The 27,542-nt window shown below is 40.0% G+C and overlaps 2 protein-coding genes across 2 annotated transcripts in view; both read right to left on the minus strand.

Moving 5' to 3' along the window:
• The window catches only part of aass (aminoadipate-semialdehyde synthase), a 40,568-nt gene extending 28,801 nt beyond the window's left edge, over positions 1–11,767 (minus strand). Inside the window, exons 1-8 of the mRNA XM_034587536.1 lie at positions 11,648–11,767; positions 8,778–9,010; positions 7,309–7,485; positions 6,034–6,118; positions 3,890–3,957; positions 3,548–3,694; positions 3,111–3,189; positions 2,537–2,664 (exon numbers count right to left, since the gene is read on the minus strand). Coding sequence (XP_034443427.1) covers positions 2,537–2,664; positions 3,111–3,189; positions 3,548–3,694; positions 3,890–3,957; positions 6,034–6,118; positions 7,309–7,485; positions 8,778–8,996 — 903 coding nt within the window. The 5' untranslated portion in view covers positions 8,997–9,010; positions 11,648–11,767. The remainder of the gene's footprint in view (positions 1–2,536; positions 2,665–3,110; positions 3,190–3,547; positions 3,695–3,889; positions 3,958–6,033; positions 6,119–7,308; positions 7,486–8,777; positions 9,011–11,647) is intronic.
• A 4,786-nt stretch (positions 11,768–16,553) lies between these two features.
• On the minus strand, positions 16,554–23,992 carry fezf1 (FEZ family zinc finger 1). The gene is made up of 4 exons (XM_034587538.1): positions 22,869–23,992; positions 21,740–21,874; positions 20,512–20,644; positions 16,554–17,224 (listed from the first exon to the last, which is right to left on the minus strand). The coding sequence occupies exons 1-4, from the start codon at positions 23,673–23,675 to the stop codon at positions 16,989–16,991; spliced, it is 1,311 nt and encodes a 436-aa protein (XP_034443429.1). The 5' UTR covers positions 23,676–23,992; the 3' UTR covers positions 16,554–16,988.
• Positions 23,993–27,542: the final 3,550 nt, after the last annotated feature.

The following is a 27,542-nucleotide window of genomic DNA, read 5'->3' on the forward strand; positions in this document are numbered from 1 at the left end:
TAGGTAACTATCTACACTACCGTTCAAAAGTTTGGGGGTCACCCAGACAATTTCGTGTTTTCCATGAAAACCCACACTTTTATTTATCAAATGAGTTGCAAAATGAATAGAAAATATAGTCAAGACATTGACAAGGTTAGAATTAATGATTTTTATTTGAAATATTAATTTTGTTCTTCAAACTTTGCTTTCGTCAAAGAATGCTCCATTTGCAGCAATTACAGCATTGCAGACCTTTGGCATTCTAGCTGTTAATTTGTTGAGGTAATCTGTAGAAATTTCACCCCACGCTTCCTGAAGCACCTCCCACAAGTTGGATTGGCTTGATGGGCACTTCTTGCGTACCATACGGTCAAGCTGCTCCCACAACAGCTCAATGGGGTTGAGATCTGGTGACTGTGCTGGTCACTCATTGGGTCATTGTCCTGTTGTAGGAGGAAATTGGCTCCAATCAAGCGCTGTCCACAGGGTATGGCATGGCGTTGCAAAATGGAGTGATAGCCTTCCTTATTTAAAATCCCTTTTACCTTGTACAAATCTCCCACTTTACCAGCACCAAAGCAGCCCCAGACCATCACATTACCTCCACCATGCTTGACAGATGGCGTCAGGCACTCTTCCAGCATCTTTTCACCTGTTCTGCGTCTCACAAATGTTCTTCTGTGTGATCCAAACACCTCAAACTTTGATTCGTCTGTCCATAACACTTTTTTCCAATCTTCCTCTGTCCAATGTCTGTGTTCTTTTGCCCATATCAATCTTTTCTTTTTATTGGCCAATCTCAGATATGGCTTTTTCTTTGCCACTCTGCCTAGAAGGCCAGCATCCCGGAGTCGCCTCTTCACTGTAGACGTTGACACTGGCGTTTTGCGGGTACCATTTAAAGAAGCTGCCAGTTGAGGACCTGTGAGGTGTCTATTTCTCAAACTAGAGACTCTAATATACTTGTCTTCTTGCTGAGTTGTGCACCGGGGCCTCCCACTTCTCTTTCTACTCTGGTTAGAGCCCGTTTGTGCTGTTCTCTGAAGGGAGTAGTACACACCGTTGTAGGAAATTTTCAGTTTCATCGCAATTTCTCGCATGGAATAGCCTTCATTTCTAAGAACAAGAATAGACTGGCGAGTTTCACATGAAAGTTCTCTTTTTCTGGCCATTTTGAGAGTATAATCGAACCCACAAATGTGATGCTCCAGATACTCAACTAGCTCAAAGGAAGGCCAGTTTTATAGCTTCTCTCACCAGCAAAATAGTTTTCAGCTGTGCTAACATAATTGCACAAGGGTTTTCTAATCATCCATTAGTCTTCTAAGGCGATTAGCAAACACAATGTACCATTAGAACACTGGAGTGATAGTTGCTGGAAATGGGCCTCTATACACCTATGTAGATATTTCATTAAAAACCAGACGTTTCCACCTAGAATAGTCATTTACCACATTAACAATGTATTGAGTGTATTTCTGATTAATTTAATGTTATCTTCATTGAAAAAAACAGTGCTTTTCTTTGAAAAATAAGGAAATTTCTAAGTGACCCCAAACTTTTGAACGGTAGTGTATATGGTAATTTTGGTTATAGTTATTAATTTAATTGTTAATCAGAGTTCCAAATTTGTAGTTAGTACCTTTATGAGACTTAATCAATAAATTGGCTATCTTTTCCCTTCCTTTGAAGGGTGGTGCCCCGAGGTAACTTTAATCAATTAAAGTTATTATTTAATATTAATAATAAGATATTAATATTTTATTTTGATAACCAAATTTATTGAATGCAGAAAGGCACACCATTTTATGGTATCACGTTTAATTATTGCCCAACACCCTCTTCACGCAAACTGATAATCACATGTATTTAGTTATTAATCGATGTCGGATCATGACTCCAGATCATTCCGGTCACTTTAACCCTGACATCCTGACTGCACGTCACGTTACGTCTCTTGTTGTATGTAGCAGGGGAATGCGTGTGCACGGTGTGTGTCTACCGACAGTGGCTAAGCTAGCAGGCATCAGCACGTCCGACGATCCGTGAACGCATCTCGTCAAAAGATATCCGCAGACTTTTAGGATTAAAACTTGGTGTAAATGACCTCGTTTCGAGTCGAATATGAAAGTCGGGGCTTACAGGCACTTGGATGACACCACACGAGCAGTATGGAGGCATGTTGTGTCTGAGACTCCAGAAGTGTTTTGTGGACTCAAACACTTATCCACCCTTCCATCGGCATGGGGGTGAGTAGATGATGAGTGAATTTTAATTTTTGGGTGAACTATCCCTTTAAGTAGATGAGATAGATATATTGGTTGACTGATTCTCGATAAGCACTTTGAACTGCACTGTAATGAAATAATGTGTAAAATCTGCACCATGTGATTTGAATCACCGGCACAACCTTGCCAGTCAGTATTTTTTTGGGCTGCTGACTCACAGAGGACAAGGCCTATAAGTGCCTGACAGGAGCAGGAGGGAGGTTGGAGTGTTTTAACAATCATCACTGAAGGGGTGGGAGTGGTGTAACAGAGGCTAGTGGACTCACGCTGGTCCTGAAGTGTGAGGTGTACAGCTCCGGGTGGATCTCATACTCCAATGGGTCATAGATGCCGTCGCTCTTCCTCATCAGGTGGTGGTGTCGGCTCAGAACAGTGGCGTAAACTCTTGACATATCTGACAGGAAAACAATAAGCAGCATACTGAAAATGATCATTTATGGATGGATTGATGGATGGTGTTATTTAGGTTTTGCAGCAAGCACTTCACAAAAAACTAAATTCATGTTAAACTATTGTACTAATTATCATTTTAAAATAAATTAACTGAAGCACAAATTCTAACCTGATGATGGTGTTAGATGAAAACACAGCGATTGACCTTAGTTATGATAATCCAGACTGATGCAGAACATAAATATCAACCAATCAGTATTTCCATCCAAGGAAAAAAACTACAGCAGTGTTTCCATTTCCAATTAAATATCTAGACAATGGCAGCCCGCCGTATTTAAATTTGTCCCAAATACTCTCATAATAATATTAGAGATCTCTGTTTTGTTCCGTTGATAACTACACAGGATGTCCCGACCCTTACTGGGATCTGCAATCAAACAGACATACCTCCAGTCTCTGAGACGTCCTTCAACTCATGAGGTTCTACATATTCAACTGGAAGCTCGTTGATGATGTCTTGGGCTCCCTGCAGGACAAAAAGTTACAAAACATTTTAGTCCGAGGAACTTTTTAAAAAGTAACTAAAAGGTTCCCGCAGACCATTGTTTTCCACCAGGGGAGATTAGGCTAAATAGCCTGCTGAAAGACAATTCCTGTGGTTTCATGAAGTACTACCTCCCAGGCAGTGACTTTTTGGGGTTGTAAAAAGATTTACCTGGAAAACTGGTCCATGCACTGGAAAGAACAGAGTTCCTACAAAGGTTTCCAGATTTTAGTGAAAGTTTCACTGGTAGAAACATAATTAAAATACTTTGCTAAATCCTGATTTTCCTTGAAGCATCTGACTGCTGGGTCGTGTATATCTGAGTTTAATCTTGTCGTACCTTGGAGACGTTGCCGGTTCCGGTGAAACAAAACGTGACAGGACCGATGGATTTGGGCATTAGGCCCATGGAGATCTCATAACCACAATCCCTCACTGCCTGGACGGCCTGGCTGACGTTCCTGTAGTTATGAGCCATGCCAATGTGCTGCGGACGGCAGAGAGAAAGAAAGTCATAATGTATGAACCAAAATAAAATATGTGGGTCTTCACAGCCATCAGGGTTAAGCCCTGAGGGAATTCAACAACAAATAAAACACTGTGATAAAATAAATGTGTATTATATAAAGTTCAGGGATTAAGTTGTTTCATGTTCAAATTGATGGAGAAGGATTTATCTTACCATAAAGGGAGTGTGGTGGCCAAGGGCCAGGTAGCGCAGCCCCAATCCATGCAAAATGTTGATCATTCCTTCAAGAAAAAAAGATTATTTCTGAACAAATATGGCTTCAGAGTGAATAAAATATTGATTTTTTTCAAATACTACAATTAAAATAAAGTTAGATGAATATATGAAAAATCTATGAAAACTATAATTAATGAAATTGATCAGTTACATGTCTAAAAAATATAAATGAAACCTTTTGAATCTTAATAAAATTGTCAAAAATATTAGTAGAATAAAATATTAACAAACAAAATCTCCAAAGAAAACTGAAAAACTGAATTTTTTGTCAGAAGACAGTTTTTTTATGTTGAATCTCAATAAATCTCAATAAATCCTTATTATCTTATTAAGAACATCAGCAAGCCCTCTTTACAAATTACATTAATTAATAATGAAATATATTCATTAACTAACAGAGCATCTTTCCTTTGCTAATCTGAAGTCAAATATCCAGTGTGTGTATTACTGTGACTCTGCAGACTTTGTACATGTTTGACTTGTATGACTGTCTACCAGTGGTATTTTACTGAATGTGACATTAAACTGTTCTACTACTTTTAGACCTATGTTAACTTGAGTTGTAGGTATTTATACTTATGACAAAAAAAGACATGACGCTGTTGACTTAACCTTGAACAGGTTAAAAGTTAAAGTGTGACAGTCTCGGGATTTCATTGAGCAGCTGGTTGTCATGTTCACATTTAAAGGGGACATAGCATGCAAATTCCACTTTGTTAGTGCTTCTACACGTTAATGTGGGTATCTGGCATGTCTACCAACCCAAAAACTCTGGGAAAAAAAACACTTGCGCTTTTTGTTATGGTTCCTCTAAGTCAGAAACGTCATGCTTGAGTGACTCGATTGAGCTTCCTGGGTTTTGTGTCGTAACAAGGCACTGGAAGTCTCCCTACATGGCCTTGGCCCCCCCCGTCCCCCCACACTCGTTACGCCGGGTTTACACCGGACGCAGCGAGGCTGCGAGGCAGCGCAGCGCCGTTCCCAAGCACGCAGCCGCCTGGCTGTTCACACGGGACGAGCATTTCTCCGCGCTGGTCAGCCCGTGATTCACTCACATGTGGCATTTGTCTGGATCGTTGGGACTGGGAGGCTGCAGCAGTTGCTCGGGCGCGACCGCTCGCTCTCCCATGCGTGAGCTGGAATTTGTGTCAGCGCCACACAGCCAGCAGTGTGGAAGACTTCCGCAGTGTTCAGCACTACTGTAACACTGGCACAAACACACAGAGCCCCCCCCACTCGTTACGCCGGGTTTACACCGGACGCGGAAGCGCCGCTGCAAGGCAGCGCAGCGCCGTTCTCCAGCACGCAGCCGCCTGGCTGGTCACACGGGACGAGCATTTCTCCGCTGGTCAGCCCCATAGACTGTATATATAAGGTCAGCCCGCGATTCTGCTTTCTCCGCTTGTTGTTGTACCCGTTGAATGTGGGGTTCGGGGGTAAATGATGGTCTTCATAGCCCCCCCCCACCTCTCTTTCTGTCTGCTTGTGTGCTTGTAGTGGATGGGCAGAGGGGGACATTTAATTATGTGATTGGGAAAATTAAAACTCCAGGACAACAGAAGGGGAATACAAAGTATGGGATGCATATTTGATAATTTATATCATATAAAATATGTAATTTATATCGTATAAAATCATGGGGGGAGAGGGGGGAGCTGGCTCATTAGCATTTAAAGGAACAGGCACTCAAAACAGGTCACTCTGTGGAGGGCTGTTTTAGACAGGGTAAAAAGGGTGCTGTTTTAAATGATCCTTGTGGTATTTTGACCAAAGTATGTTACAGACATTTCATTAAGACCCCAAGGAACCATATCAACTTGTGGTAAAATGGGCATGCTATGTCCCCTTTAAGTCTGGTAAAATGCGGAGGCTCAAGCTGATTCACATCAAACACAAAACTGAAATGTTTGAACAGGGAGCAGCTCTTTCTTGTTTGAAACTAAACTCTTCATCCTCACTTTAGTTCCCCAGCAGCTATTTCTGCTGTCATTCACTTTCTCAACAGCCCCAGGACATTGATGTGCTGAACTGAGGCATGTTGTAAAACCTGCTTTAAATTTTTCTGGGGCTAAACATCCTACCTGCGACACCAGCCCACTGGCCAAATGCGACTATCCGGTAGCCGTTAGCATCGACCATCTTCTCATAGTCAATAAGACGAACCTCCTGAAAAGACAAAAGAAAATTCTTTATGATTTTTTTTAACTTATTTTAATTTATTGTATGTGTATAGTTAAGTTTAAATAAGTAGATACAAAGTAATACATATAGATATAGCAAAGAAAGAAGAATATCTAAATAGCTAATAAAATATCTTTCATTATATTGTCCTTCATGGACCACTGCTGCTTAGCCTTGAAGTCCATAATGTAAAATATCTGCAGAATATCTGTGGTCATAGTAAAGTTTTGGTTGGTAAGCGGTTCTTTCTTCTAGACCAGCAAAGAGTTGGTTTCACTCCGGAAACATTTTTTTCTGGCCAAAAAGCCATTTCTTTGCCTGTCGAAACACAGACAACTGGTTCGAGATGAGGCCTCGGCTCCAAACTGGCCCTTGAACTGCCTCGGATGAAAAGGGTCGGTTTTGGGCAACATATGATGGACTGTATACCTAACTCGACTGCTACCTTCTCCATTTTGGTGGTTACTCACTTCGTTTTACACTGAGGCAGCTGACTGACGGAGGAATTTTTTGCTTTACTCTCCGTATATATTTCAAAACTCATCAATAACATGTAAAACAGACCTGTCATTGACCTAAGTATTCTCCAGGGAATTGAATATGTCCTATCCAAATAGTAATGGAAGATCTCTTTCTTTGGAGAGAGGAGCAATGAAAAACATTTTAAAGCAAACACAGCTTATATCTATATATAAAATTATTATGACAAACAATTTCCTACTGTGAAAAATGAAAGAATTACCTGAACCCATCTCTTCCTCAGAACACCTTACACAATCTTGAGTGCTTTGTCAAGTCACTGTGATCTTGACTTGTGACCACCAAAATCTAATCAGTTCATCTTTGAGTCAAACTGAACGTTTCTATCAAATTGAAGGAAATCCCTCGAGGCGTACTTGAGATATGGTGTTAACAAGACGGACGGACAGACGGTCGGAAATAATAATGCCATAAACATAAACACCGGCTGTCTCCAGCATGAAAACAAAGAAATCCTACAAAATAAACCATACAGTATATTTGCTTGGTACTTTTTAAGTTTTCAAATATGGAATTGGTTATAACCTCCTAAATGTGGCTATAAAAGTCAGTTTCTTGTAAATCAACATTAAAACTAGAGCAGCGGGGGTCAGGAACCCTGCAGGGTTATTTAGAGCTCTCCTGAGTGCTCTCACCTTCTTCAGTAAATCGCCCAGAAGCCCCATGTTGGCCTCCTGGGCCTTGATGGTGTGGGAGAAAAAGGCGTACGTCTTCCTCTCAATGACCTTGTCCTCAGACGGCCTCTTCACTCCGATTATAAGCGAAGCCTCCGAGATGTCCTCCTGAATCATGGCCCCGGCCTTCGAGTAGTACTGAAATCAAAACATAACGTACACTGGGTTAGCCCGCCAACAGAGACACTCACACTTTGACATTTCTAACAGCAGTATTTTTTTTTTACATTTATATTAATATAATATAAATAAAGAACATTGGATTGAATAAATACATATAAAATGAGAAATTTAACAAACATGCATGTACGATATATTTGACTATATAAATAAATTGTCCACATATTTGTGCACAGGAAATCAGGAAATCTATTACTATACCACTAGTACCAATGACATTAATAATAGTTACAAAGCATGCGTAGGCATATGGGTAAGTGTATGACTAATGACTGAGATTTACATGTTCACATGCATGAATAATATATGCACAGTATATATAATATGCAGTATTAATACAGATAGTGGACACATGCAGCTCTCTTGAAATCCAAATCAGCAAAAAGCTGGAGTGGAAATACTACACAGGGTGCAGACTAGACTCAAACACCATGTGTGACAAATGGCTAATGGACATTCATGAGCGTGACAGCCAGAGAATTATTTTGTAAACGAGTGCTGGAGAGGTGGCATCGAGGCTGATACCAGCAGACGACGCACAAGCTGGTGAGAAAGTGTGAGGGGAGTGGTGGGAGCAGAGACTGGTTTGGTCTGGTTGCTATACAAATATAAACAATACACACTTAAATACACATGTTACGTCACCTTATATATTCCAGATCATTCAAATTTATCACTATGTATTCCATTTCCCTACAGACATTATTTTACCATCCTATGGTACTGTATACTCTTATATTTATACACACAACTTTTGTCGCTGCTGCACTGGCTGTTGCTAATTGGTCAAGCACACAGCACATTTTCCTGCGGGGGGATCTGATGGTCGACTGGTTTAGTGCACATATTACATAGCTGCATGGGTGTTGAGGATCAGTAAGGTGTCAATCTAAATTATTAAATTGATAGAAATCAAAAATGATACCATGGTGGGTCAGACATTTGCATGTGTGACCCTGCCACTAGAGATGCATAACAACTGACAAGAGACAAAACATTTTGATCTTATGGACCTGTCTCTTTGCAGGAGTCCCATTGTCTAATAGTGTGTCCATTAAAATAAAATAACAGAATATGATAATAACAAGTGGTTGTGATGAAGTTTTGTTATATAATGGCAAAAGTAACATAACCAATGCAGAAATACCTCGACTACTATCTCAACAACTTCCAAAGTAAAAACAGATCAAAAGAGAGTCGCTCCTGAAACGTATATGTGGTTGACATTATGAGAAATTGGTTTTCATTACCTTCTCATGAATAGCTCTGCTGTTGCAGGGTTGGACTAGGACTTTGACGCCAGCGTTGGTCAGCTCCTTGACGTGGCGAGGGGCCAGCGGCGCCCTCCTCTCCCAGGGATTGATGTCCTCCCGACGGATGGCCATGACGGCCCTGTGGTGCTCATAGCGCCGCTGGCTTGTGAGGCAGCTCGGCAGCCTCTTGCTTCGGTGACTGAGGAGTCTGAACATTTTCTCACCCTGTCCTGCTCGGGAAAAGGACATGGAGCCTCAGAACTGATGAGTAGAAACTAGAAAAACTGACTCATGACATTCAGTCAGGTGGTGACACCAAGTGTTTCTTTAAACTAGATATTTTTGAATCTTTGACCTTGATAAAAAGCATGGGAATACTGTGGCTGGATTTAGGATTTTTAAAATTATGTATTGATTTGCCTGTTATTTTCTCAATTAGATGATTAATTGTTATGTTTATAGAACATGCAGCCATAGGGAACCATGGCTGTTGCAGTTTCCCAGTGTCCAAGGTCACATTATCAGATGTCTTGCTTAGTCTGTATTCAAGTGACAAGAAAAGCATAAAATTCTTATATTTTTGAAGCTGAAATGACAAAATATTGGTTATGTTTGCTTTAAAATTAAATACATTATTTGATTACCAAAGTAATTGCAGATTCATTTTCTATCCATGAGCTATTTGATTATCTTTCTGTGCTCTATCACTTGCCACTCAAGAGAAAGTATGATGGAGTGGTCAGCGGTCAGGCTGTTCCTGACAAACAGGTTGTTTAAACAAACCAGACAAACTAGAAACTGCTAATGACGCACAAAAAAAAAAACATAGCAACTGTTCAAGAGCAACGCATCACTGATTTACTTGTTCATGTAAACAGAAAGGTTGATTAGACTGACATTGTGTGGAGAAAGATGTTTTTTGTTACACTTACACACACAGTGTTGGAGTCAGATGAGATTGTCACATTCCTGTCATATCTTTTAAACTGTCATTACCAGATATGGTGATTGACAGCAGTGTTATCTCCAATTTAGTGCAGTTATCTCCAATTTAGTGCAATTCTCTCTCTCTAATACAACAATCCATATTTCCCCAACTCCTGAGAGAGAGAGAGAGAGAGAGAGAGAGAGAGAGAGAGAGAGAGAGAGAGAGAGAGAGAGAGAGAGAGAGAACTTCTCCTTCACTCTTTAGTCTGTGTACCTGTCACCCGAATCTGTTGTGTGTCTGAGCGACATTTGTGCATGTACCCCCCCGCTACCACCATAGATTGAAATAAGACAGGAAACTTAGGGATACTTAAAATGTTGTCTCTGCATTGTGTTGTAAGTTAAACTGACAACACAATGAGACAAGTAAAAAAACACTACAAACTTTCTAAACTAGAACAGGAAATGATGTATTAAAATTGCATGCCCCTGCCAACCAATCTATCTAGACTCATAAAGTGAGGCCTTTAATGAATGAATTTAATCAAGGGAATTCAGTATCTTTGGGTGAAAGTGAAGTTATCACTGTATTAGCTGTGTCTAAATACAGTGATTTAAACACAGCAGCGCTACTAAGCTGTACCATTGCGAAGGCACTTTTATAACAACTGCACGTACACTTTTAAATGTGTCTGACAAATACGTTATTTTATCCCAGAAAAACAAAGGCTCCAACGGGTAGATTCTTCCCAGCCCAACATATGCCAGGATAATTGTGTTTCTGTTACAAAGAAAGGTAATGGTGCCTGCGAGCGACGGGACTTCCAATGCTCGAGTATCACACTTCAACTTAACCGAACAGCTAACAGCACACAAGTTGAAAAAACCAAGGGGCTTTACAACTTTCTCGTTGTGTCCAACTGCTATGTGAGGGCGGGACAAGCTGGTGGCGGCGATCACGGAAATCCCTCTGTAGAGCAGTCCGTCTCATTTCGGTTCGGGTGTTGCGGTCTACGCAGTCCACTGACCCCGCCTCCTTTGTGGGCCACATGGAAGACGTCATCCATCGACCAATAAATCTTCAACTTTAAATCCAAGTGAACATTTATGACAAATTTGAAGAATTTCCTCAAGCCAATAGTGAGATATTGTGTCACAAGGCCAGAAAATGTGCTCACAGTGACCTTTGACCCCCTCACATTCACCACAGTTGTTTGTGATTTATTTATATCACAAGTCTGTGTGTTTGTGTCGAAACTCCCTCGGGCCACAGTCCAGTACATAACCCTTATAAATCATACCTTACACCTCAGTTTTAGTACAGATTTAAACACAGGACATATAATGTATTTGTGTTTATGATCACAGTACAAACATAAGTGTGTCAATGATCTCCTCTAAAAGGGAAATAAGTGTATTTCTCAAATTGACAAACTGCTCTTTAAAGCCTCACAGCGAGCCCACAGGTAAATCGGAGCCCATGTGGCGTCCCAGCCCTCAGACCAGAAACTACTGTTCACACCAGTTTACTGTGAGCCTGAACTCACTGTGGGTACTTCTACCCAACTCTGCAGGAATGACCCAACCAATGAATGAATCATTAAACCAAAGACATGTACCTAAGCGATTATTTAGCAACAGATCTCCAGCACGTATGCAGACATGTGAAAGTAACATGAAACCTGCTAGAACCAAACTGAAACAGCGAACTAGAGCATCAATCGTTATAAAGTCAGATTTGAATCCCGTGGACTCTAAACTTAAATGTGTAAAAACCTTAATGCAGTTCCGTGCTGACTTCAGTTCTAGCTGCAGCTTTAACGACTGCATGTGTAATCATAACTTCTCTGATCAACTCTGAATCACTCCCACGCGTTCATAGTGACGTTATCGATACACGGATCAATAATCGGCAGCACGAGAACGAAGGGTGGACCCACCTTTCCGATCTGCTTCTGCTCAACACGCCGGCTCCTGACGAGGAAATGCAGCGACGGTTCTCCCACAACACCGGAGTGTCACCCTGAGGTGAGACGAGCTGCAACTTCTGTGGCTCAGCGCCCACTGATCCGCTTCCGCTCACGACTTCAAAATAAAACTCCCCTTCCGAGTCACTCCGATTGGTTTTAATCTGCAGGAGACTGGTCCTCCACAGGGGCCCCAAATATACTCCATTTCATGGGACAGTTCATGTTAGATGAATCTGAGCATTTAGGGGAAATTTGGACCATTGAACGACAATATCCACCTTAACAGGTCCTACCATCAATTAAAAAGTAGGCAGTTTAATCATAGAAATGTCTGCATATGGACAAACACTTTGCAAATGACAAAGGTGAAATATTTGACCTGTTCACAGTAAAACCTACTATGTCGAGCTGATTTTGAGATTATATTAATCGGTTTATAAGTAATAACGTCAGCAACTTGTGTACAAAGGTTTTTCACTGACTGTTTGAGATGTTTTTCGACTTGAGGATGTGAATTTTCCCAGGTGGAATCTATTTTTTCCAATTATTCCAACACCACGCACAATAAGACATTGTTATGTTTTTAGTGTCAACTGTGTTCTTTTATTTTTAAAGTTGTGTTTTGTAAAACTGATCCCATTTCTACTGTGTCATGTTGTGATTTTACAGTAATCCCAAGACAAAGTTATATTATTCTATCACAGCTGTACTGTAAGAAGCAGTGCTCAGAGAAGAACCATGGGATTGATGTGTAAAATCTGATACCACACTGAAAAGTGTGGTAGGATACAGTATTAAAATCTGATAATCTGTGTTGGTTTCAGTTTACAGTTCAAAATGTTACTATTTATCTGTGTTAGCTAATTCAATTCACAGAGAGGAGTTGGATTATTCCTCCAATAGTAAGGTTGAAAACAACAATTATTTTCATAAATAATATCAGACAGTTGTTTTGTTATCAATAAATTGATTGTTTAGAGTATTAAATGTTGAAAAATTGTAAAAAATGCCAATTTTTATTCCCTGAAGCTTTCACCTTCCAACAGTAAGCAAATACCCAAAATGTTGCATTTACTATTGCAGAAAATTGCAGGTAAAATATAGCAAATATCCAGATTTTAGAGGCTGCTACCTGTGTGTTAGGTAATTAAAGAAACAGTTCTGTATACCGGGGGTCCCCAGGACTCAGTAGGCCCCCCACGAAGTTAATGTTGCCATGGCTCTCAATGAGAGTTTAGTTTGATTTCAGAATTTGTCATAAACTCATAGCACTGCGTGTATAGAGGATTTGGACACCAACAAATGCCTTATGGGCGCATACTGAGTGGGATGCCCAAAGTCTAATGTTCTACAATAACTATTGTTATAACATCTGTAACAATAACTAATGTGATTTATTTATTTATTTAAGTTGATGAAATGACAAGTACCAGGAGAGAAGGTTCCTTCTCTATTTCTGGAGTTGGATTAATACTTCAAAAATCAACAATATGATAATATTGGTCAGGGGAGGCCGAACTTTTGCAAACAACTGTATGTAAAATATAACTTGCTGTGTCCTCTCCCTGTTAATTAACGCTATGGCCAGTTTCCTCATTGCAATGGAGGTTCTTCCATGTGGCACTGTGTCTTTTATTTTGAAGGTACAGGCACAACAAGCTGTGGCTGTGGGCAGCTTTTCCCCGGCGTGCCAATGGAATGGGAGGAAGGCAGTTTGGTTTTGTTCACAGCGTATCCCGTACGGGTGGCTTCAAACACCGACAGAAGCCACCGTTCAGAGGAAATTTTCCACAACATGAAACTATGTCGGTGTTTGTTTTCAGTCAAGAGAAAAGAGGAAGCGAACATCCGACATTACTTCTGAAAGGGTGGGTGGAGTTACGTGAAGGTCACCGCCCATAAGAACCGCTCCGGATCAAAAACGAGCGTCCATCTGCTGCCGCCCTTCAACGAGGATCTGTCAGACCCCCCGCAGCGCTCAGGTTGCACATGTGCACAGGACGTGTCTCGACCAGTCAGCTCCCACACAAGAGGAGCGGCCTCCTGCTGCCTCCGTCGCACCATGATGACCGAAACAAGCGCCCCCCCCCCCCCCCCCCGAAAAAAAGTCTAGTCCACTTGTATTTACTGTTTTCCTTTGATTGTTGGTCCTTTGATTAGTTTTTTCTGTGGTATTTGCTTTTTTATGTTATTTGTTCGGTTTGGACACATTTTTATTGAATAATTAGGAAACAAACTTACAAATAAATTTGCTTTGATTGTTAATAAAAAAAGTGTTATTTTTTTCAGTGTGAACAGAAATGTTGTCTAAACAAAGAGTTGGCCAGCTGAATGTATATTTAATTCATTGACCAAACAAAACTATTTAAATGCAAACACCAAATCTCAATGAATGAAAAAGAGCAGAAAGAAGAATAATCTTAACAGTTGTTTTATTTTATTGTGATCTTTAACTCTTCTTGGAAAGATCTGTGTTATATGGAAGCTACTTTACATCAAAAGCAAATGAACAGACCGATAAAATGGAAAAACTTTTAGTCAAAAATGTAGGAGACAGAAGGATAAAAAGTGAAAGGAAGTCGGTCAAAATATTACTCATGAGTATGTGAAGTGTTTTTACGTCATATGTAATTTTTGACGTAATTTATATATCAAAAATGTAGATTCATGTCAAGTTTTAAATGTGTAAACCTACATTCTTAGTCTCAGACGAACATCCGTTCTTATTTAATTCAAGAATTCAGATAATAAATACTTTGGATTGAAACCAAACTCTTCAAATGCAGATCTATATATGGCACATAAATGAAAAAGTGTCAATGTTTAACAAAGTCAGTCTTTTTTAATAATTATAGTGAATCTTTTTTTTTGTATTGAAGTTATCATCACAGACAGTAGATTTGAATTGTTATGTCTCCTTGTTAGCAGCAACCCCCACCCAAAAAAAGAAAAAATTTCACGACAACAAGAAACTTTAGTTTTCATATAACATAGTCTTCAGTTCAGCGCTTCTCTTTTAAGTTATAACAGTGGCACATTTTAAAATAAATATCATAAAACACTTCTTTTTACAATGATCCTGAGACTGAAATAAAAAATAACAGAAGACTGACTAATGAGGAGAAATCTTCAGCTCCGTCAATCAGGACCACAGGACCAGAGATGCAGAGGGGAAGCTGAGTGCAGTGTGGTCCATGGGTGTTTGGATTTGATATCAAACAGAGGTTAAATCTGTCACTGTAAAGTAATTTGAGTTTGTTCACATCCAATCAGCATGTACATCATGGCCCCTTTAACTTCCTGAGGGGCTCAAATTTGTTGCTTGGCCCAATACTGACCCCCCCCACAATATACATAGAGTATAGGTGGCTCAATACTTTCTCATCAGATACATTTTTAAGAAACAGTCTCAGTAATTTCCTAATACAGCTGCTCATTGTTGGGACTATTTTCAGAGGTGGAAGAATACACATTCATAACTGTGTCGCCTGTGTGGAACTGAGTTAAAATAAACTACAGCGAGTGTGTGTTCATGATAAAGAAGAATCAGTTCAGTGGGTGTGGCTCACTGATGTGTCTGGACAACAATGAAGCTCTATGGCTCAGAGGACGAAGATGTGCTGTATCAGTAACACAGTACTTATTGGTTTTCATTGATGTTTTTTTTCATGGTTTAGTTGACAATCAGAAAAACAGACTGTCATCTGATGTGTCCTTTGAAATGTTGGTGTAAACCTTGTTGTTGACAATAAAATCTGATGTGTGACATTTCACCTCTGCTGCATCTCTGGTCTCAGAGTTCATCAATCTCACATCCTGAGATGCAACTGGAAGATACTCAACACCAGCAAACACTGATGACTAATGATATAATAATTAGCCACCATTTTAATACGATAATTGACTAAGAATCAGAGGACGTTAGAGTGAAAGTTCAGTTTGTCTTCCGTCAAGTGTCCTCAGTCCAACACGAGCTGAGGGAGACAGAAACATGGCAGCCGCTCAGGAGGTTCTCTCAGGTTAGCGTCCAAGCCGGCATCAGGGCCAGAGGGGTCCGAGGTCAGGGGAGAGGGTGAGACGTAGATTTTGGTTGCAGGGCCTCAGGGGATGGTTCCTGATGGCTTTTTTTTTGCAGGGTTGAGTTCAAGAGGAGGGGTCAAGTGTGTGGTCCACAGCATGACCATGGGTTTGAAAATACATTATGAGTCAATTTATCATTCCTCCTATTGTAGACTTTTGTGTGGATGTCAATGTGACACCCGAGCGATATTTATCAATATGAGAAAGGACTGAAATTTAGTTCATGTTCTCAGAGTTTGACCCATCTGTCTCCATCAGATTCCTCTGCTTGATGGAAATGCACCTTTATCGGTGGAATGATCTTTTTTTTTTTTAAATGTAAGCTTTTTGGCAAAGTTCACAACACAGTTTCAGGTAAAAGATTATTTTCCATAAATTACAAATTTGTTCTCTTGTTAGCAGAAGCTCCTGCAATTTAGCAGCTCATCCCCTCAAATGTTTATTGTAATAGGTCGTTTGATTCAGTAAGTTGGACTGAATACAAGTCCAATTTGTTCAGTATTTTTTTTGTATTTTTTCCTCAATGGTACATTAAAAACCAAAATCCCTGGAATAACATTCACATTAGTGTATCACTAATTCAGTGAATCACGGGTAAATATGGTAAATAGAACTAATTTGAGTCTAAATTCATAATTTAAAGGGAATACATTTTGCACCTTTGTTTGTATTTTGGAGGAAATTATATAGATGTTATAAGTTGAGTTCACAGTCTTAAAAAGGTCAAATTTAAAGGTATTTTGTCAGATCAAGGCATCTGAGAGAGGAATATTTACTGCTCCAACTAATCAAGGACACAAATGACTCATTTGAGGCAACAAAAGCATGACAGTGAGCGTACAAATGAGTATGTTTGAGTTACTAATTTGTAATGTGAGGACACTGTGGAAGAGGAATTTCATGGCTGCACTGGAGAGAAGTGAGTGGTCAGTTGAAGTCATTTGAGAACATGGTTCAGTGATTTTAGGTCATCAATTATTGATTAAAAGAAACATGCTGAGTCACTGCAGGGCATAAATTATAGCTTTGATGGAACAAAGCACCCAAAGTATGAATATAAAGTCATGAGTTACCTATTTATGAAAAATCTTTGTAACGCCTGCAGAGCTTTTGTGAATTTGTCTTATGAGGACTAAAGTTGAGATCTGGATCCAATGGAGAGGTCTTTTTTTTTTTGGTGTGTTGGGATGAAGGGTGCAGAGTCACTGTTCAGGTCAGAGGTCAGTGTCTCTCAGGCCTGGGGGGGCGACTGCTGACTGGCCGAGTCATGCAGCTTCCTGATGTGTTTCTTCAGGTCAAAGTTCCTGCAGAAGCCCTTGCCGCAGGTGGGGCAGGTGAAGGGCTTCTTGTCGTTGTGCGTGTGCATGTGGAAGGTGAGGTTGTACACCTGGTGGAACGCCTTGCTGCAGATGGAACACTTAAACTGCTTCTCCCCGCTGTGCGTCAGCTTGTGGTTCTTGTAGTTGCCTGTGAAAAAAAATCAGATGATGAGAGCCCCCATCAGGACAAGAGACAACAGGTTGTATACATCTGTGATTTGTACAAAATATTAGGTTTTTCTACTATTTCAGATATTGTTTGGAGGCCTGGAATAGGAAAACAATGTGTTGTTTCATAATGAGTTAGAAATCATTGTCATATTTCCTGCTAATCATCTCTTAATCATTAAATAAAAAACCTGGAGGAAATGACACTGAATAACAGTCAACAATAGTAAAAATGAGATATGAAGCACCTAAACGTTACACATTCTGTGTGTTGATGTTATTTTAGCTTCTACATGATCAGATTCTGGGTTGACAGAGCTTTTCTGGGGTGACAGCTTTAAGGTGATGATGCATTTTTATATTTTATTTTTTCAAATTTGTACACTTCAACCACCTTAAGGAGATGACCCAGTCCTCAAAAACCAATCACTCAGGTCAACTGTTTATAATATCTCAATAAATCGGTGTCTTCTGACTGTCCAGCTACTGAAATCAGACGACGCTACACGTGACTTCTCTCTAACTGGTAAAGGGGAAAAAACCAGGCTGAAACAGCTGGAGTCATATGAAACCTGGCAGATGTACCTGTAGACACAGGGCTGAGAGAAGCTACCACCTCTTCTTTGTTTTTCAGGTAATCTAAAGAACATTTTTGTTATTATCCAATATAAAACAATACTGCACTTAATGATCATTCAAATACATGGACAGAGTAAATACACAATCCGTTATTATAAGGTGTCTATCAGTAAAATAAATATGATTTTAAAGGGGACATAGCATGCCCATTTTACCACAAGTTGATATGGTTCCTTGGGGTCTTAATGAAATGTCTGTAACATACTTTGGTCAAAATACCACAAGGATCATATAAAACAGCTCCTTTTTACCCTGTATAAAACAGCCCTCCACAGAGTGACCTGTTTTGAGTGCCTGTTCCTTTAAATGCTAATGAGCCAGCTGCCCCCTCCCCCTCTCCCCCCATGATTTTAAACGATATAAATTACATATTTTATATGATATAAATTATCAAATATGCATCCCATACTTTGTATTCCCCTTGTTGTCCTGGAGTTTTAATTTTCCCAATCACATAATTAAATGTCCCCCTCTGCCCATCCACTACAAGCACACAAGCAGACAGACAGAGAGAGAAAGAGAGGTGGGGGGGGGGGGGGGGCTATGAAGACCATCATTTACCCCCGAACCCCGACATTCAACGGGTACAACAACAAGCGGAGAAAGCAGAATCGCGGGCTGACCTTATATATACAGTCTATGGGGCTGACCAGCGGAGAAATGCACGTCCCGTGTGAACAGCCAGGCGGCTGCGTGCTGGAGAACGGCGCTGCGCTGCCTCGCAGCGGCGCTTCCGCGTCCGGTGTACCCCGGCGTAACTACTGTAACCCGGCGTAACTACTGTAACCCGGCGTAACTACTGTAACCCGGCGTAACTACTGTACCCCGGCGTAACTACTGTAACCCGGCGTACAGTAGAGCTGAACACTGCGGAAGTCTTCCACACAGCTGGCAGTGTGACCATGTAGGGAGACTTCCAGTTCCTTGTTACGACACAAAACCCAGGAAGCGCAATCGAGTCGCTCAAGCATGACGTTTCTGACCTAGAGGAACTATAACAAAACGCGCGAGTGTTTTTTCCCCAGAGTTTTTGGGTTGGTAGACATGCCAGATACCCACATTAACGTGTAGAAGCACTAACAAAGTGGAATTTGCATGCTATGTCCCCTTTAAAAGGTGAACGTGCATTCATTATACAGTAATTTGCATACTTCTAATTCTTTTGTTATGTAGAAGAGCACTAGTTTGAAGACCAATTGTTTCACAGTGTTTTGTGTGAAATAGGTTTATTTTCTGCACAGAGATTCAGACTCAAAGAGTCAAGGTGTTCACTGAGCTCAGTCTGACTCAGACCTCAACATGTCTTCAGCTGTCGTCACAGCTCCGATCAATCCCATTTTAAAAAGTGGCAGAATTCTGTTCATCAAAACACAGATTCAACTTCACAGCTGGACAAATCGAAACAAGAACCCTAACCCAAATGGATTTGTCTGAGAGGACGATGCAGTGATTCAAGAACTCAGCAAAAAGGACAAATAACCCATCTGAGGGAATTCAAGCACAGTTAGTATTTTGGGGACACATTTTTTAATCTGAAGAAGAGTTCTTCACCGTGACAGAAGATATTAAGTTTTATGCCCCATTAAGTGCATTGACATTTGTACTGAAGTGTGCTGGTTTCAGTGGAGGAATTAACTCATTCACTCAAGAGTACATACGTTTTCTGTTACCTCTATTAGAAAGGCATCTAGCACTTATCTGATATCTTTAATTGATTTATATTATCAATATTAAATATAATCAACAAATAAATGTAGACATATTAGTACAAAAGATTAAGCTACTGCGAAGAATTAATGTCATTCAATAAGTCCCATCTTTACCAACTGCAACATTTCTCTTAATGCTTACACATACACGCATCAATACTGCATGGTCAAATTAAATAGGGCTCCCACCCTGTATGTGCAATGAGCATAATCCATACCTGCTTTGTGTATCTTCTAAAATCTCTCTGTTGTGTTTGTATGTATAGTGTTCACTGCATACAGAACAACAGTGTACAATTCACTGAAGTATATTCAGCAAACTTGCTGTACCTCGGTCTGTCCCCATTTTCTTATTCTCTCTAAGCCCATGCCTTATACTACACTTCTTATTTGAATCTCTGTTATTTGAGCTGTGCTAATTTGAAAATAATCACAGTCCTGACAGATGCTGGTAGATGCTGCTGACAGCTGTTTGAGCCACAGATTGTGAGGATCACTTAATGGCTTCTCTTTTCATCAACCCCCCCTTTATAAATCCTTCAGGTACAGCGAAACACACGGATATCTGCCACAACTGTAATTCACTGTTTAGAATGGGATGTGAAAATGAGAGCGAGTGTGTGTATAATAATAATAAAATTACTATAGTAGTATACTTATGTGTATAAAGATAATTTTGATTGCTTAGCTTTGGTGTAATTAAAGATATATTGATACTTTGATATTTAATATCCTGGTTATTCATAAACTTTGGTAATATCTACTGAAACATAGGCTTTGTTAATATCCAGGCTTTTTATTATTTTGGTACTTTAATGTCACTATAGTAACTCATCTTTTGTAAACATGTCGTGTCATTAAATTGAAAACCTAATGGAAACAACGTATGGTTGATTGTTCACTTCATGCGGTTGCGCACCTTTCTGATGAAATCCTTTCCCGCAAAACTCGCACACGAACGGTTTGTATCCCGCGTGGATGCGCGTGTGCGTGTTGAGCGTGGAGCTGCGGTTGAAGGCTTTCCCGCACTGGTTACACTTGTGCGGTTTTTCCTGCAAGTTAAAGAGAAACATATGAGAGGCTCCGTGGAAAATAACACACACGCATTAGAAACGTTAACAACAGGGACATATCTGACAGTTCGACAGTTTCTCTATGTGACCGGACCTTCATGGATATTTAAATGGATTATACCAAATTTTCTATACTTTCACTAATACGTCCAGTTGACACTTCAGCCTGAATAGGACTATTAACGTGCGATAGGAGTGAACTCCACAGGAGGAGCTCAAACAACATAAACAGGCTGGTGTTTCCATTAAGTCTGATCCTGACACATATACAAAAATACATGATGATCATTCTAATTACAGTTTTAAACCCAGGGCTCAAATTCCATCTTAATGCTTCACATAGATTTCCTACATCCTGGCTGTCATGAAGGGAAATTTTACAATACACTGATTTTTTTTAAACTAAAATTCTATTTTGTAATAAATAAGGACGAATATTTAAATAAGTTGTTTATGGTCGACAATTTGAAAAAAATATGACCGTCTCTATAACTGTTAATTTTCCTGCAGATTTAAACACTCGCTCACGTAAAATGTCTCAAACTAAAAGATCGTTTTTAAAGTCAAAGTCAGTGAATTTTAGATCCCACCCACTAACTAATATTAACACATGTGATTGGACAGTGTTATTAATGTTATCAGATTGATTGGCAGGTTGTCAACAACTGCATCTCATTTTAAATGTTGCCTCTTGATGTTGAATGTTTTTTTTATCAGTAGCTAGAAAACAGATTGATCTTTCAATTATAATTGATCAATACCACATTTTCCAGATCAAAGGGGCTTAGGGAAATTAAGCTACAATTGAAAACAAAATGGAAAAAAAGTAAATAAAGGACGTTTGATATTTTCATTCTAAATTGGAACAAAAAACACCAATAAATAATATAATAAACAAACACGTCAACAGGATAAGAAATAATAGAATAATACAAGTCTTAGTAGAAGATTGTATGGTCATGATCGGACGAGTCAAATAAACATCATAATTCAATGTAACCATTCAAATGAAATAAAATGGATCTTTGGTTGAGTTGATGGCTACAAACAACTCAGGTGTAACTGGAGCTGTACCTGAGTGTGGATGATTTTGTGTCGGCACAGTGTGCTCGCCTGTCTGAAGCCTTTCCCGCACACTTTACACACGAAGGGCCGCGCGCCGGTGTGCACGGGCATGTGGCGCGTCAGGTTGTAGTGCGCGTTAAACACCTGAGCAGGGGGAGGACAAATAATAATCACAAATAGCCCAGAAAAATTACAATAACAATAACAACAACATCAATTATAATAATTATTTTTATTTTTATTATAATTATTATAATTATTATTATTATTACAATTATAATAATTATTATATTAGCCTGAAATTCACCATACCCAACACCAACCCTATTTTTCTTAAAATAACAATAAATTCCCATATCAGAATTAAACATAACGTCATTTAATGGTGAAATTTAGAAACAGATCACGAATCGTACTTAAAGTTCGTGGGTGTTTTCTGATAAATCGTAAAAAACAATAAGAAAAGAAAGGTGATTGAATGCAGCCGGGGTCAATTCGATGTAAAAGAAGGTTCAAACCCAATTGTGTTAAACAATAGAAGAAAAACATTTCAATCCCCAAACGAGCCCTGTCCCACTGAAGGTTCATGGTGCGTTAAATACAGAAATAAATATTCATTTAAAAGATCTGCGCCACCGATGCTTCAGGCTCTGTCACTGTCTCTTTGCTGCAGCTTTACAGGATTTACAGGTTTTCTTTTCATTTTCATTTACCGTGATTTCTGTATTTCATACATTTAAAAAAAACATGCCCATCCAGTGGGTTATTTCTAGGCGAGTAGAGGAGCTGAATATGTTTGAAAAAAAAGGATTAATCCCACAAGTAAGTCTTGTATATAAAGTTAAAGGTGATTAAAATAGGTTAAAAAAAACGGACCTGGGCCGTAAAAAATCATCTTATTTTGAAATAAAAAACTCCCTTTATTATATTATATCTAAGTATTCAATTGGAGCAAATCTGACACTCCACGCCATTTTTTAATATAGCTATTTAATGTGTTGGCTGGAGTTTAATAAGCGCCCAACTAATATCAGCTCTGATCACATGTAATCATCTCATCCTCATGAATAAGATGTGAACCTCGGTGGTGCAGAGGCTGAGCTGCCTGCTCGGTTCCGGGCGGGACGCTGGGACTCACCTTGCCGCAGACCTCGCAGGTGAAAACTTTGGGTTTGCTGCCGGGACAGGAGCCGCTGAGTCGAGCCGCCGCGGCCGCGGACTCCTTGAAGATCTTGTCTGTGAGGAGGTGGTCCCGCTCCTTCATGTAGTGCTGGATGTGGCTGTGAGACAGCTCCTTGAAGGCCTGCACGCCGGACACCGGGTACCGCTCCCCGGCCTGCTGCAGGCCCGGCTTGCTCTTCTCCGCCATGAAGGCTTTGTGCCGGGCGGTGAGCAGGTACGAGGCCATCGGATGCAGGTTGACCAGGCCGGCCGGCGGGGGACCGACGCCCGTGTCCCCGCTACAGTTCAGGTAGCACACGGTACCCATGGTGGGGAAGGAGGACTGGTTCACCACCCGGGGTCTGAAGAGTTTGTACTGGCCGGCGCTTTGGCTCACAGCGGAGTCCTCCTGCTGGTTCTTATAGTTCAACCCAAAGCCCAAAAAGTCTGCGGGAGCGGCGACTGAAGACGCCTCGAAGTGACCCGGATCCAGCCCGGTGATGCTGAGCCTGTGGCCCGGCTCGTACCCGAGCGGCACCAGCGGTATCATACAATGAAGCGAGGACGGGCAGACGTCGGGTTTCCCCACGGGAGCGGACTGGAACCAGCTGGGGAGCGGTATTGACTTGGGCTCGGGCGTCCTGGCCATAATCCGGTCGATGGAGAAAGCGAGCGGCTTGCTACTGCTGCCGCCGGAGGTGAGCATGTCGGAGCCCGCGGGCTGGCTCCCAGAAGCCGGGGGGGAGCCTAGGATCCCCGCTGGGCGGCGGAGAGGACCGTCCATCACCTCCGCATCAACCGCGCCGCGACAACAACAACAAGAAGCTGCTGGAGGGAAGCTGCTCCTCAGCGGCCCGCTGGAAAGGGCATCATCTGCCGGGGAACCCCCCCTCCAAATCACCGGTCCCGTTCCCACCGCTTATTGACGACAATCAGTGCGGTCGCGGCTCGCTCGATAACGGCGTGCAGAGAGCCGGGACCTCGCCGATCGTTACGTCCGGGAAGAGGAGCGGAAAAGTAGATAATTCGCTCAATTCTCCTCCGTCGATTGTCTGTACTTGTCGCCGCTGGAGGAGGAGGAGGAGGTTGTCCTTCACTTGGCAGGACTCCTGCTCAACTGGAAGGTATCTGGTAAATCCCAGGTCTCTTTGTGGCTTCGCGTGACATCATTATTATTTTTTTTTTTCTTGAATCGCAATTCGCCAACCACGCAGCGGCCGCGGGGTCAGGAGCTGTCAGAGCTTTACATCAGATTCAGACGCAGCTTTCGGTCCCGAAACGCGCTTTTACGCACGGTTCAGAGAAGACACAGAGCTGACACGCGGCTGAACTAAAGACAGAAAACGAATAGAAGCTGAGCAGAGAATGGATTTGAAGTCATCGATCTCATCCTGGGTGGGCTCTGCTCTGTGAATCACAAACTTTGACTCCTCGTTTCTTTATACGCACGAGATTTAGAGAAACACGCCCGTGACTGTTCAGACTCGTAGACATTTGCTAAGGAACCAATATCAGAAAAAACTCTAATTTTCTTTTTTTACATAAAAGACTCCTTTAAGCACAGAAAGTCTCAGCGGGCAGAGACGTGAATTCCTCAGGACGAATGAGTGAGACTGACGGTGAACTAACTGACAGCGGAGCGCAGCGGGCTGGTTTCTGGATGAGCTGAAACGAATTTAGTCTGAACAAAAGGTGCAGAGCAGTGACCGCTGAACCAAGTGTTTTCAGGTGTCGTTGACCTGAAGGTGTTCGTTTATTTAAAATGGTAAAAGAAATAATCGAAAATTGATTTAGATTTTACTGTACTACCCTGTAATTAACAATAATAATAATACTACTACTACTGCTACTACTACTACTACTACTAATAATAAAAATAATAATATGACAATAAATTGGTGATCATTTTCATTTTCTTTTCACTTACCGGTCAGATACTTATCACACTAATGCATATTTAAGAGAAATGGCTATAAAACATAAAGAAAGAAAATCTAAACATTTCAAAAAAATAAAATAAAAACCGAGTGTTTATAAATTAAAGTCGAAAAAACAACCTCTTAAATGTATATGTAGAAGAAATTCAATTTCATGTTTTTATTTTGAAATTGTTTTTGAAACATGTTTTGGAGAATTTGTGAAGGAGTGCATGTGTTCGCATTGATGCCAAGGAGAAGAAATACACATTCGTATTGCTATAAAATCATTATTATGTCGTTGTTCTTTATTATTATAAATGGTCGCCCCCCCCCACACACACAAGCGCGCGCACACGCACAATCTAATGACGTGCTGAAGGGGCAGCGGCCTCTGCAGCTCATTTCATCTCTTGTTAATTTTTTTTGTGTATTTTCTTATTTTATTGTTAAATACTGTAATGAATTATTATTAAACTAATATTTTATGGTTGTTTTCGTTTTATTGAGGCCAAAATGTGTATTTGTCTTGCAGTATTTACTCTGGTCCTGAAAAGTGCTGCATGATTTGATTTATAATGACAATGTATTTCAGTCCTATTTATTATATATTTGAATAAATTGGTTATAAGACATAACACATTTTCTATTATTTGCAACCATGTGAACCATAATTAGCATTAACGATAATATAAACCAACATTTAAAAAATATTGTGTGCTATAAACCATGTATGAAGAATTAAATGTATGTTTTGCTATAATAATAATGATAATACTAATGGTAATAATAAATATACCTTTACATCACAACACACTCACATTGTAACAAAATGACGTTTTAACTGTACAGTTTACACTAAACAGATAAAGAGTATAAAACGCTAACAGCACAAATTAATAATGCAGTTACAGTATGAAGTGATGTAAAGGTGAAATATGATTAACAAACAATAACACCTATACTGGATGTATAGTGTAAGTACGGTGTGATATGTGAATAGAACCAGGACAGTATACAGTCGAGTACAGCTACTGTGTAAACCATCTGCAACGTTTTGTTGTGTGAACATAAGAAATGATATGTACACTAAAGTTTGCCAGAGCTAAACGCACGACACTAAAGGTGCACATAATGTTAAACAGTTACAATAATTATTAGTTTGAGTATCCTTAACAAAAGCAGATCTGTAATGACTGTCTTTCTGTATTACTGCCTGTAAATGTAAACCTTTTAACTGAGTGTACATCAACATCATTAAACCAGTGTTCCTCAGTTGTTTCTTCTCTGCATTTAAAAAATCGTTAATTTCATTGGCCTCTGAAACGAAATTTGCGATCTGATCCACTCAGAGGAAACTACTTCTGTTTTACATTTTAATTCATGAACAGTATAACGATTAAAAAGGTGAAAATCTGGTGCCGTCAATTAGTCTGGAACATCTTTTATTTTGAAATAAGAGTTCGAATTATATTCGGTTAATTCGCTGCGTTTCCCTGAAGTCGGATCGAACTATGTATAGAACAGATGCTTAAGTATTATGGTAAAATATTATCATTATCATTGAAAATATGAATGGTTTACAATTTATACCTCAGGATGAAGAAACATATTCAGTGTATGAAGAAATCTTGAGTTTGTGCAAAGTTGACAGAGGTTTAAATTCAATGTGAGCCATTCTTACCTTTATATGTAGAATTTAACAAACTTAAAAGTTAAAAAAATATTTAGGCACTTTGAAAGCAATTATACTGCTGATTATTGCCCCAAAGTGTATAATACAAGGAATTCTGACGAATTATTTATATAAATAATGGTCAAAAATATAAAACCACAATGCAGTGATTTCACTATTTATTGAACTGCATGGTTTTCTGGAGCTTCAGCAGGTTTTGGATTTTCAGATGCTACTTGTCTCATAAACTCTGGTTTTACCTTCTTCAGTTGTGGTTTGGGGATCTGGATTATTTCACAGCAGAGCATTATGATTTCCTTTCACTGGAACTACGAGGCCCACACCAGGACAAACCCAGATCAAAGTATGTGAAGTAGATGACGTTTTCTACCAAAAATCTAAAATTTCCTCTCAACTAAATGTGAAAATATTAAATGTAAATACAAAATTCCTTTTTGTAAATCTTCCTTGTAAGATCAGAATTGATCAGCATGCTGTTTTTGAGACTATTTTCAAGAAGGTAATCTTCTGTTTGATGTGGAATTAGAACTGAGACAATAAAACCCACAAAGTGAAATCACAGTTGCTTTAAAAACACTTTTAATAGTGACACTTAGATAAGACACCTGAACAAAACAGGTGCACAATAAGACAATATAAATATACTTCTTCAATAGATTTTTGTCCTTTAGTTTTTGGCCTTTTGAACTGCACGGATACAAACTGGATCGGACGGCTAAAACAGACGTCAGGTTGCTGCACACAGTTGATCTGAGGCCTACACTGACACCACACGCAAACAGACGGTAGCCAATGAAGAGGCAGCAGTGATGAGACACTCTGTCCACTCACAGCTGATCAGATTAAAGACAGTGATCAGAAAAAACAGATCCATGTTCTCCCACGATGATCCTGTTCAAAAAAGTCCAGACCTTTTCAGTTCATAAGCATGTTTCTAAGACTTTGATCGACATTGGATATGAAGTACAGGCAGTACGACCATACCACTCTACAGCTCAATATAATTCTTCACAACAGTAAATATCACAATGAACAGAGA

This window comes from Hippoglossus hippoglossus, chromosome 6 (assembly GCF_009819705.1).
Source record: "Hippoglossus hippoglossus isolate fHipHip1 chromosome 6, fHipHip1.pri, whole genome shotgun sequence".
Taxonomy (NCBI): domain Eukaryota; kingdom Metazoa; phylum Chordata; class Actinopteri; order Pleuronectiformes; family Pleuronectidae; genus Hippoglossus; species Hippoglossus hippoglossus.